The sequence below is a fragment of the Porites lutea genome, chromosome 2 (assembly GCF_958299795.1).
Source record: "Porites lutea chromosome 2, jaPorLute2.1, whole genome shotgun sequence".
Lineage (NCBI taxonomy): Eukaryota > Metazoa > Cnidaria > Anthozoa > Scleractinia > Poritidae > Porites > Porites lutea.
Genome location: NC_133202.1, coordinates 31,805,060 through 31,817,946, shown reverse-complemented (window position 1 = coordinate 31,817,946; position 12,887 = coordinate 31,805,060). Strand labels below are relative to the sequence as shown.

Below are 12,887 nucleotides of genomic sequence, written 5' to 3'. Positions count from 1 at the left end.
ACGTGCAAGTTAGTTGCCTCCTCCTACGCGGCGCATATGCTGGAAATATCATTTCAGGCACCAGTCAGCTCTAGGCTCCATTAGACGTTATCCAGGAAAAGGGTGTTTCAATTGAGTCTCTGTGCTGGTAGCAGGGGGTGATTATCCTCGTTTACTAACCGTTTGACGTAGAAACTGGTGACATGTCAAACCTGTGAAATGTATCAACGTGATACCAGTTATATCAGAGCATTTTACATAATATATCGGTGATCAAAGAGTCATTAATATCACGAATCACCACTACAGCAGTTTCTACTGAGAGAAAAAGTAAGATATATTTGTTGTATAGACATTTACTAGTTTGTTTGCTAGTTTTCCGTTTCTTCTCCTACGAACAATACTTTCTAACTCAGCTTAGTAGAGATGACTTCACGAGAGGAGTTGTGGAATTGCCATTATGGTTTTACTCTTTGAAGTTCTCTTCTAGAAGCCGTTTTTATATTTCGACTTTTTCCCTTCAACATAACATTCCAATTCCTGTTAGCTAGTTACTTTGCTTACGCGCAATTTGTAGTCTGCCCGTTTGTTCGTTTGTGACTATTTCTTTCAACAGTAACGAGTAACGATAGATCTTAGAAGTATATATGATTAAGGATTACAATTGAAAGGCCGACAAAAATATTTTCACTTATATCAATATTATTAACGCAGATTTGCTGCCTTTTAAATAAGAATGAATGCGGTTAAAGGAAATTTTGTTTTATATGTACATGCCAGTCCATAAAATTTTACAATTGGCACGCTCACTGGAGTAACAAGATATTTACAAAGGATCTGATAAACGTAGGGCTTAATGTGAAGTGATATGTACCCTCGATTATTTTTTCTTAAAAATGTTTAAATTTAACGTTTATTTTTTTAAAAAAGCATACGCTTCCACTTTAGCTACAAAATTTGAGCTGCGTTGCGTAGTCTTACCGACTACCCCAGTGCCAGCCTTACAATTACGTTAGTCTATTTACAAATAAAGTAAATCTTATTTTTACATGCAAAAAGCCCATTTCTACATGCCATGAAGCCTCCCTTAGTTAACCAACAGAATCAATGTTGTATATAAATTCAGTTACATGTGATTTGTGTCATGCATGAATTAAATTTGTAGAACGGCCATCACCCTCGCACAACCTTCATCTTTTAGACCTGACCTTAAGCACCTGGTCTAGAAGAAGAACGATCACGTGGCCCGAGTAACAGGTGTTCCTTGAGGGGAAAGAGAAAAGCGATAAGGGGAGACGATGCCCTCTCCCCCTCTGCCGTCTAAAATCTCCTCTCCCTTAACCCTTAAGGCAAGCCTGATACTTAGGCTAACGTTCAAATAAATAAATCACAGAGTCTTTTCTTTATGGCATAAGAAGCTTGAGGTATAGGAGCGTGGAGAAATACTTTCTTGAAAAATAACAGGCCCTAATGAAGTGCATGCGTATTGAAACATACGCCGAGGCCACAAGGACAAGTTTGAGAAAATTGCCTTTTGATTGAGAAAGTTTCTGTGAGTGTAGAATCTACCCGCTGAGCAACTCATTCAGGTGTTCCAGGTGTTGAGATAATGGTATCGATGATGTTTGCAGTGCCTCCAGCAGGTACTTTGCGACGCTAACAACGATTTTAAGGTAGCACATCCACTTAGTGGTTCTTCGTCTACTTGACTGGAATTTGGAAATTTGTTATTTGAGGAGAGGGGAAAAAACGGAGTACCAGGAAAAAAACGTTTCGGAGCAAAGGAGAGAACCAACAACATACTCAATAGCCCAAGAAATTAATTATCTCAGATAAGTTATTCTCAGTCCGAAGACGATTACAGTTTCCACAGAAACACTAATTACGACTATTCTATAGACCGGGAGGTGCTCTCCCTTATATGACTTATACGGGGATCTTCCCAGCTAAACAGTGTATCATGGTGTTTGTCCTCTCTGTCCTAAAGAGGACATATTTTTACGTGCAACTCTGTCCTAATTATAAACAGGGCACTGCTGGCACGATTAATCTGATTTGCTTGATGAAATTTGTCTGTACTCCAAGTATACAAATGCAATGACTATAATGTCAATTTGCTCTATTGCAATTGCCTATAAATCGCTTTAAAACAAGACAGCGTGCATTTTCCCCTTTTTCCTAAACAGAATGATAAAATTGAACATATTGTCGTGAACAGGGAAGGTATTTTTTAGCTTCAATCCCTCAGCGGCTCACCTATACTATTATTGGTCGATCACCCCTCCCCTGGTAGTGACGGGTATTTTCGTGACTCGTGATCGGCTCTTTTTTCCTTGATTCCCATAGTGGTCCTAAAGAGTTATAAATAAAATAATTAATGCTTTATTCGAAAGATCAAGTTGGGGTTCAAAAGATGGCGTAAGATGTGAAAGAACGTCAACCGATTTCGAGTCAGGGTTTGTCTGTCATCAAATGGGGCATTTCAAAATATGATTTCAAGGGAAATTTGACTGCCTCGTTTAGGAAATGCTATTTATCAAAGAACTGAGGCCTAGCCTTAACACTCAGAGTGACTACATCATTTCTTTTCACTTGTAAATGACGTCCGGTAACGTCGAAACGTCGTGTATTTTTTAACTTTTCTTAAAAATTCTTTAATGTTTTAAAGAAAAGTTTTTTCGCAATTTTTTATAGCTAAATGTTTTAAAAAGTCGCTTTTTTATACATAGTGCAGTTACGTTAAGTTTTCTCAAGAGGGATCCCCCATACACACTCTATTCCATAGGTAATTCGTCTCGAGTTATTTTTAGAATCGGGATAAAGTTACCTCGCACGCTGCGTGGATGTTTCGTGGAGGTTTCGCATGACCTAAACGCCGTGCAAAACATGTCGGGCGAAAGGCAATGAAAGGGTAAAGAGATCGAGAGCATTCCTGAATATTGACGCGAAATGAGTCGGCGCTCACCTGGGAAAAGGGAATCGCTGGACTCTTTGACAACCCGTGAAATCAGTTTAACTCGAAGTTGTCGTAACCTCAGTGCTTTAATAAAATGAGAAATTTCGCCGGTCTGTTGAAACCGGTCGTTTGTACAATAAAGCAAGTAGGACGCTAAGTGTTATTTTTGTTGAATAATAAAAGACTAAGAAAAAAATAAATATCAAACCAGAAATTGCTCTCTTCAAACTGTAAATTATAAATGATCCTGAGAGAATATTCAGTGTGTAAAGGAATTCTCTGCTGTACTGTTAGCTCTATACAAGAGAGGAAGGGCGAAGGACGCGTGGCTCTGAACGTGGGTCATCCACGCGGAACACATTCGTGCTATGTGATTGGCTGTTGTCTAATCCCCCTTGGGATCTGTAATCTTAAAAATTACTCGAGACGAGTTACCTGTGGAATAGGGTGTGTATAGGGGATGCCTTCTCTCTCCCCTTTATCCTCTCTTGGTTTTCTTTATAAGTCTGTGACACCCTACTCGCAGATATACACTCCAGGCCTAGAGCGTTAAAACTTTCGTCCTCTTCTAAACAAAGAATTCCGATCCTTTTGACTTTTTAATCTACGTCTTGTAGTTGTTATTGTTGTTGTTTTTCTTTTGTTTTTGTCTTGTAGAGGTTTTAAAGAAGACGAACATGTGGTTCCTCTTCCTACTGTTCACCATCGGAGCTTCCCAAGCTGGTAAAACATATCCTCTGACAGTTGACAATTTTATTTCTTCATTTACGTTTCATTTTCTTGCGATTAAAATTTCTGATTCCAGTTACGTTTGTGTATCTACTTTGCATTATTTCTTAAAGCAAAGCTTGAAACCATGAAAAAGCTTTTAGGCCTGGGTCAAAGGTGTGTTCTGGGCATATGAATGATTGGCAATATCTCTCGCTAAGAGACGTAGAACGAAATGAAACTTTTCCCAAAAGTAAATCTTGAAGTCTTCTTGTGCCCATAAGTTTAAATATGGTCATGTGAACAAAATTATGCAACAATTTATGCTTCTGAAAATGTATTTTGGGACATACGAAACATCCAGTTAAAGTTTTATTCCTTTCCAGAAATGCGTGTATATTTCCTTTAAAATGTTTATCACCGCATTTTGCTTTTTGTTTCATCTTAGACCCTAGTCCTAGGCCCTTAAGCTACTTGTCAAAGAGTGCTAGTGACCCTAAGGACATAACACTTAGGCAGATCCTACCTTTTTCTAATAACGGTAAGAACGCTTTTGGCTAGGCTACACAACTCAATACAAGTTTTTAAGGCGTGTTTCTCTGGCATGACTAGCATTTAAGTTGAAAGGTCATTGGGCGATTTAGTACTACTGGAGGAAGTTTAAGACGTCTATACGACTTTAAACTTCTCTTCCATCGAGAAAATGAAACCATCCTTAAGTCACATCGATCACCGAGGAAAGAACCAATTCATTGTGGGTCCTCGGTATAACATGAATTCAAATGTACTGATTTCAGGGAAAAGCTAGGTTGTGACCGTAAAATTGCTAAACTGAGACGCATTTCCGACAAACAACATATCCCGAAACCTATTTGAAGCTAGTGATCCAAATTAATCTCCAAAACGGCCGCAAAAACATTCAAAACAACGCCGGCCAATTTTCTCACTTAATGTCGTCATTACGTACATTACGTACACCAAGAGATACATACACTTATACTTAAGCAGTAGAAAACTTTTTCCTTGGCATGTTTACATAGCCTGATATAAACACTCGAGGGGTTGGGAGAATTCGAAACAGTTGTGCAAACCCAAGACGAAGTCGAGGGTTTGCATAACTGTCGAGAATTCTCACACAGGAAAAAAGTTTTCTATTGCTCTTATAAAATAACTTTCCCGAGAAAAACGCAAAACTCTTTGTTATGGCACTGATTAAAAGAGAAATTCTGACCAGTCGCAAAGTCGTGTACAGAAGGCTTGCACGAGTAATCAGTCCTTGTTTTGCAAAAAGATGATTTCCAAAATACTGATTGTTCTCGCTTAAAACGTCAGCTTAAGCGAAAACAAAATTGACACAGCTTGTAAAGATGTTCCAAGTTTCACCCGACAAAGGAATGGGTAAATAAAGTAAGCTTGTCGAGTTTTGAACTCAAAAACTTTTTCAAATTGTGCTTGCGTGATTAGCGCGCGAAAAGCAAACCATCTTGACGTCACAACCATGTTTACATACTCTCATGCAAACACTCCTCTCGGCCAATCAGAGCACGCGTACTATCTTAGTTATTTTCTAAATACAAATATAAATCGGTCACCCGAATTTGCAGGCCGCTAAGATCCACGCGCCACAGAATTAAACCTTTGTTACACAAGGGGCCGTACAGCCAATCACTTGGCGAGAAATTAAGCCTGAAATGCTAGTACAGTGGAATCTCCCGTAAGCGACCATCCAAAATGCGACGTTTTAGTGGTCGCTTATTGGAGGAGGTAGCTTAAGAGAGATGGTCGCACATGGAAAGTTTGACTGTATACGTGTATCAGTTCAGCACACTGACAGAAGAGCGCTCTATGATTGAATTCCTTGATTTGATCTATTCCTAGCACAATCCAACATAAAAATCAGTGGGAATGGGAAAATTGTAAATGGTAGGACCTCGCTGAACATAAATGTGGAGATAGTTGAAGGAGCTGGACCCACGCAGGGCCCCATGACTGCTGCTACAACTGGCACAGGCACCCCACCAGCAGGAGGTAATTAAGTCCAATTAAATATCAGCTAACTATGTAAAGCTTGACGATAGAGAATATTGCCACACGTTAAGTCATGCTTCTAGGCAACAACAACAACAACAACAAGCTTTATTTGCATGACTGTAATAGTGCGCATATGTACAGCCGCCCTTAGGCTTTGGTAGATTGTGCTAGCATAGGTTTTGGCATAATCCGTCATTACAAGCATAACATCCCATTTGTTTTCCGAAAAAAGCGCTGCTAGCATTAATCTGCACTTTTGGCTAGTTTTGCAGCACAAAATTTTCATTCATTGATCATGCAAACATTTTTTTTAGCATGTGATATCAGTGCTGCAAGCAAATTTAAGCAACAAAATCATTTTTAGAAAAATATGAAACGGCGAACTGATCCTTACGGCAAGGCGATGAAGAAGTAAACAAAAGAATAAAACAAAAAAATATAGTTAAACAAATTGCCCAATATTTCAATCGGTTTGAAAACAAACCTTCTTCAGGGGCTAAAAGAAAAATGGAAATAAAACTAAAAGTTCGTCACAAATAAAAATTTGAAAATGTGACAATAAAAACAATGGATCGTGGTTAGGAACAATGGATTGGTTTAGGAGACTAGGTGGCATCATTTATCAGTGAGCTTCGTCATGTCTATTGTTCCTAGGAACCGGACCCACACAGGGCCCCATGACTGCTGCTACAACTGGCGCAGGCACCCCACCGGCAGGAGGTAATTTAGGCCAATTAAATATCAGCTAACTATGTAAAGCTTGACGATAGAGAATATTGCCACATGGTAAGTCATGCTTCTAGGCAACAACAACAAGAAGAAGAAGCTGTATTTGCATGACAGTAATAGCATGTGAACAGCCGCCCTTGGGCTTTAATAGATTGTTCTTGCACAGGTTTTGGCATAATCGGTCATTACGAGTATAATATTTCATTTATTTTCCGAAAAAAAGCACTGCTAGCGTAATCTACACTTTTGGCTAGTTTTGCAGCACAAAATTTTCATTTATTGATCATCCAAACAATTTTTTAGCCTGTAATATCAGTGTTACAAGCTTATTTATGTAACAAAATCATTTTTGCCCACCGTAATATTCGTATTCATGAAGTGATCCAGGCCCCATGATTTCACATGAACCGGAATGATTTTCAAACCAGAATGACTGTCGTTCTAAAAGGAAGTTCGTAGTGCAATCGCATGATAAGGTAGACCGGCTCAGCCTAAGGCGTTTTGGCTCTCGTGGTTTTCTCGCCAGATCAGATACGCATGCGCCGCCCGTCCCAGACAACACGATTTGCGATTTTTAAGTCGGAACGACGTTACTTCGTTTTCAGTGGCATGATACAAGAATGAAATTTGGTCCAGAACGAGAATTTCATTCGGAATGAAAGTCGAGACAGTTGAGCATTTTTTTTTTCTTGAATGTCCACTTAACTCTTCCCCTGGAACTAATCTGCTTTCCTCTGCTGCTCGCATATTTGCTGACAGGTGGTCTTCTATGTCCAAAGCACAAATTATATCAGTCAGTTTCTGTTTGGATCACTATTATTGTCTCCGGAGCAAAATAATGCCGGATTGATTTCTTCATCTCCAGTCTTTTATATCCGAATCGCTGAGATTTTATAAAAGTAACTTAACATGTATTTTCGTCCTGCAAGCATTCCCTTAATATCCTCTTTGTTTTGCTGCCGCTTTGACTAAGAACAATTTAATGTCATTCTTTTTTTTTTTAATGTTATTTCGAAGTGAGCCCTCTTGATGAGCTTTTTTACTCTTAGGACAAAATTCGCCAACAAAATATGTTAAAACAAAAAAAAAAAAGGAAACGGGACTGAACGCATACCGGAATGACTTGTATGGGAACAAAATTTCATCTCGGTATCATGAGAACACTTAGGATGCAAAGAACAGCCCCTAACATTTCCCTTATTTCTTCCGCAGTCATTTTTTCCTCTTACATAAATATTTTTGTGGTTTTCCACCGTCCCTCGTCTGTCCGTTTATATCGCAGTGGATAAAAAGTAGGAATATTCAAAGCTGGTCTTCCAACAATAAGGGGGTCCCTAAAAATTTTGTTTGCTGTTTTCTTAAGCGTTCACTGAAGAAGAAAGAGCTGGTTTGGCAAAACATAATGAGTATCGCCAAATACACGAGGCTCCACAAATGAAACTCAATAGAGAGATGTGTGACCAGGCTAAAGCCTACGCTGAGAGACTTGCTGCAAAGGGGACACTGCAACATTCAGATAAGAGCGAGAGGAAAGGACAAGGAGAAAACCTTTCCATGGGATGCTCCACCAGAGGTCCACAGTCCATGGAAGAGGCTGTTACAAACTGGTGAGAGTTAAGCCCTAAGATTGATCAGCATCAAAATTCTCCTTGTGATAGCAATGCTTTATAAAACGCATCAGTGACGAGAATGAAAGAAATGATTACACAAGATGAATCTGGTTGATTCTTCCGCAACTTCTCCCCACGCCTTCTATAGGAAACATATAGAGCAACAAATAAGAATTAAAATTTTGATTAAAGGGCTTTAAGGGTTAATTAATTTTAAAACATGTAAATGCGTCATTGAATTCGACTTTGCTGTCATCAAAGTCCCATTAGCTTCCTCGTCCTTCTTCTTCATCTTCCTTTTTTCCATCTTTGAATTTTTCTGTCTTGCGTGGTAATTTTCTATGACATTTGACTCTTGAACGCTGATCGGTGGGTCAGTCAGGGCAATATCTCTGGAAATTGAAAAGTCCCAGGAAGTGAGTATATTTTTTTCCTTGAGTAAAATAAAAAAATCAGGAAATTCGGTCAGTCATAAATTCCCGGCATCTTTCCCGGCTGACATTGAATCACAAACTTCCCTTTTCGATGAAGCAGTCTGCAGTATAAGCTGAGCAAAGCCGTGCACCATGTTGAATCTTTCACATTTTGATTTCTCTTCCTTTTAATTTTTTCATTTAAGTAAAAGAAAATTTTGAAAATTCCTTTTAGGTACAACGAAGTCTGTGATCCCGGCTATAATTTCGGTAGCGGTGGATTTTCATCTGGCACGGGTCACTTCACCCAAGTGGTTTGGAAAGGAAGCACTGAGCTTGGCATTGGGAGAGCTGAATCTACCAAAGGATCAATGAAATGTGCCTATATTGTAGGCAGATACAAACCAGCTGGAAACATGAGGGGTGACTTTCCAGAAAATGTAAAAAAGGGAAGTTTCGACAGGAGTCAGTGTAATTCTAATTCTGATTCACCCTGGGCAAAATTCGTCCATCAAAATGAGAAGGGGCCTTTTAACGAAAATAATGTTGCTGAAGTCGATGTTCCAGAATATCATGATAACACGAAGCCAGCCCAAAATATTGAGCTGCTTGTGAAGAAAAAAACTTTGTAGATCCTTCTACAAGTGTAACTTATTAGTTGGATGCATATTAATTGGTCTTAAATAAATGCTCCTGTTCTCGGCAGGCACTTTTTTGCTTTGGGCCAAATAGGAATAAATTAGACCTATCAAAAAAGGCCTATGGAGTCAGCATTCATTTGCTATATACGCGTTCGGCCGTCGCATTTGCTTTTGCGCCCATACTGAAAGTGAATGCCCCTTATGCGCCACTTGTACATCTCCCAAAATGCACCTTGTTAATTTGGCCCCAAAATTTTGCATAAGCATTGTTTTCTATTTCTCTTGGAACAAGTGTAACACCCACGAGATTTGAAAAACAAAGGTTATGCAAAATCTTGGGGGCAAACAAGGTGAATTATGGGAAATGTGCAAATAGCGAATAGTGGTTAATCAGTAAGCCTAGTTAATTCTTATTTGTCTTTTTTTTTTTTCATTTTTCATTTTTCATTTTAGTATTTTTTAAGACAACGTTATTGTAATTAAGTGTGTCCTGTATCTTTCTAGCCATCCTTGTTTGAGGAGACTTAACTGGATAGGAGGGGCTTATACTTAAAGCTGGAGAGGCAACCCTGGGTCTTCATTTTCATAATTGGTTTTGCTAAAAAAAATCACTGATCCTTAAAAGTAAATGGTCAGGAATTACCCCTAGAAACCCTTCATTTGAAGCAACATTCGCTATACAAGTTTCATTCCCAACTTTGGCTGCTACAGTGTATGACAATTGTATAAGCTCGGCTTCGGTGGTCACGAAATTCCATGGTGAAAGGGGTTTGCAAAAACTATTTTGTACCCTTGATTTCAGAACAGTAGTCAATCTAACCCAAGAAACCCACCCTGAAAAAGACTACCTTCAGCCTGCTTTCGGAAAGAACCAGTTTACTGTTTTTTACGTGGTCCGGTAACCAGCTTGCACGAAGTGGTCACAACGGCAGTTGTGGGGTTGTTGGTGGGAGGGGGGGGAGGGAGGAGACGAAAGTCAAGTTCAGCAAACTCACAATTAACGCTATGCGGAGGGTCTTCACAGGGTTCTTCAATCCCGTTATCCTGACCCAAATGTTCGCACAATCCCATAAGCCCGATTGTTATTCTCAGCGTTCCGCATCCCGAAACGCCTGGATGCCGAAACCTAACCTATTGGGGAGCCTCCATGCGATGTCTTTGGGTACGTTTCTTTACTAAAATCCAAATCCGGATTTTTAATCCGAAAACGGATATTTCGTTTCTTTAGTAAAATCCAAAAGCAGATTATTGATCCAGTTCTTTGGATCATATCCAAAACCGGATACTTTAAATACATGATCCGAAGCGTTTCTTTACTACGGATTCGAAAGGAGTGAACACAGCCAGTGGTAAATCAAAATAATTTTAATACATACAGTAGCCTGCGAGCAAGCCCACTTATGCGAGTTCGCGGAATTTTGGCGGCGGAGCTGTAAATGGGCCGAGGAAAAGTGAGCCTGCAAGCGAGATATTGATTTTTGAATACCCCGCGTTCGCTGACAAACGCAGCGATCTAATTAGTTAAAAATAACAGGCGTCGACAGGCAACATAGTTAGTCTCGCTTGCTTTAGCGGCGAGATTCAGAAAATGCAAGCGTTTATTTATTTATTTTTTTTTTCTTCGTGTGGGGGCCCCAAAAAGGGCGTTGTAGTCTCAGGCGTTCGTAGCAAAGACCGTGGAAACTGGAGATAAGGGACTGTGCAATAATTATCAGGAGGGGGGGGGCTGAAAACTAGAGGGGGGGCATTACATAAAATTGCTGCCAAGAAAGGGGGGCTCAAAGTAAAATCACTCATTTGACGGAGGGGGGCCTTAAGTTTTATTCGAAATGTAAATAAAATTAAACGCAATAAAAGATTCTCAATAAAGGCATCATGATAGACTATAACAAATATCAACACGAACAGCTGTTAAACGATTATTGAAAATATTCCATCAAAATGAAAAGCAAATTCACAACTGATCAATTTCAACCCGTCTTCTAATTTTAACATAACAGAGGGGGGTTAGAACTAATTTTTTTCAGCCCCCCCCCCCCCCCCCCTCCTGATAATTATTGCATAGTCCCTAAGTATCTCGGCGTGACGAAAGCCATGCAGGGAGAAGTAATGCGAAAGATGTAGAGCTTTTCCGGAACGGGTCGGTAGACGAATTCTATCGCTTGAAAGCGTTGATTATTTTGGAACAAGTGAAAACTTCAGTGGTTGAAAAAAAAAAAAAAAGAAAAAGAGCAAAACTTTGATTTGGGGGCTATGTAAACTTTCATTGTATGCAAATGAGTCTTGTGATGATCGTGCCGTTTTATTTTCGGCGATGATTGAAATGACGCGCTATTTTGATCACGTTTCGCCGAAAACGATTTAAAAAGCCTTACTCGACCGTCGATAAAGAAGGGCATAAAAAACTTATAGCAAGGAAATCCTGTTTCGTGTAGGAAGCCACGTTGTTGCAAGGCAAAGAGCTCGAAGGCTAGTGAATTTAAATTGCCGAGAATTGAGGAATCGATGTTTTATGGCAGATTCACTTTGTTGTATGTATTTAATTGATAGATTTTCGCAGTTGTTTAGATGTGAGGTCGCATTGCACTTTGTAAATTCTTGAGATATCAAGCACTTGACTTTCACCAAGAGAGGATAAAGGGGAAAGAAAGGCATCCCCATACACACCCTATTCCATAGGTAATTTGTCTCGAGTTATTTTTAAGACCACTGATCTTAAGGGGGATTAAACAACAGCAAGAGACTATAAAGGGGACAGAGAGGGCATCCCCCATATACACCCTATTCCATAGGTAATTCGTCTCGAGTTATTTTTAGAACCGCAGATCCCAAGGGGGATTGGACAACAGCCAATCACATAGCGCGAATGTATTCCGCGTGGACGACCCACGCTAGAGCCACGCGTCCTCCACGAATTGACGCGGAACAAAATGGGGGAAGACGCGGAGAGCGATTTTGCTATTCCTTTTGTCGACGAAAACGACTACAGCGAGATTTCTGCGAAAGCTGTGTCAGCGAAACGGAAATTAAAAAAGAATCGCCCTTCCTCTCTTGTAAAGAGCTAACAGTACAGCAGGGAAATCCTTAACACACTGAATATTCTCTCAGGATCATTTATAATTTACAGTTTGAAGAGAGCAATTTCTGGTTTGATATTTATTCCTTTATTAGTCTTTTATTAATCAACAAAAATAACACTTGGCGTCCTACTTGCCTTATTAGGGACTTTAAGATCCAACGGCGCGACGGCGACAAGAACGTCGCTTAAAAAGTGAATTTGAGTTTTGTCAGTCTTTATAGCGATTATTCCTACCCACTTACTTTGTCAATTGTAGGCGAACCCTCCTAAAGCTGAATTTCAAGGGACCATATTCAAGCTCAGAAAGAGAAATAAAATTTCGTCTTTGCTTGTTTACGTCCTCCATAAAACGCGAAATTAGGCATTTTCACGTCGTAGTCGTGCAAAAACAGCAAAGAAATGAACAAAAAAGTGTGTTGCACGTGCGAAGTTGTTGTTTTGCTAATTAAACCTATTGTTTTTTGACGTTCTAGTTGTCGTCCGCGTCGTTGGATCTTAAACTCCCTAATTGTACAAACGACTGGTTTCAATAGACCGGCGAAATTTCTCATTTTATTAAAGCACTGAGGTTACGACAATTTCGAGTTAAACTGATTTCACGGGTTGTCAAAGAGTCCAGCGATTCCTTTTTCCCAGGTGAGCGCCGACTCATTTCGCTTCAATAGTATATTCAGGAATGCTCTCAATCTTTTTACGCTTTCATTGCCTTTCGCCCGACATGTTTTGCACGGCGTTTAGTCA

General features: G+C 39.7%; 1 protein-coding gene across 2 annotated transcripts; it reads left to right on the top strand.

Annotated features, from left to right (window-relative positions):
• Window positions 1–245: 245 nt before the first annotated feature.
• On the top strand, window positions 246–9,121 carry LOC140926855 (uncharacterized). 2 transcript variants are annotated; one of them, XM_073376533.1, is made up of 7 exons: window positions 259–309; window positions 3,593–3,658; window positions 4,092–4,184; window positions 5,522–5,671; window positions 6,329–6,394; window positions 7,767–8,010; window positions 8,662–9,121. In XM_073376533.1, the coding sequence occupies exons 2-7, from the start codon at window positions 3,613–3,615 to the stop codon at window positions 9,056–9,058; spliced, it is 996 nt and encodes a 331-aa protein (XP_073232634.1). In that variant the 5' UTR covers window positions 259–309; window positions 3,593–3,612; the 3' UTR covers window positions 9,059–9,121. The 2 variants fall into 2 exon arrangements, with proteins under 2 accessions (XP_073232635.1, XP_073232634.1); XM_073376534.1 differs by lacking the exon at window positions 4,092–4,184 and having other exon boundaries at window positions 246–309; window positions 8,662–9,119.
• Window positions 9,122–12,887: the final 3,766 nt, after the last annotated feature.

What these genes read in the sequence shown, in the direction of transcription:
- LOC140926855 (XM_073376533.1), top strand. Translation starts at nt 3,613, where the DNA reads ATGTGGTTCCTCTTCCTACTGTTCACCATCGGAGCTTCCCAAGCTG. An exon ending in CATCGGAGCTTCCCAAGCTG is followed by an intron (nt 3,659 to 4,091) that starts GTAAAACATATC and finishes GTTTCATCTTAG; the next exon opens with ACCCTAGTCCTAGGCCCTTA. An exon ending in AGGCACCCCACCGGCAGGAG is followed by an intron (nt 6,395 to 7,766) that starts GTAATTTAGGCC and finishes TGTTTTCTTAAG; the next exon opens with CGTTCACTGAAGAAGAAAGA.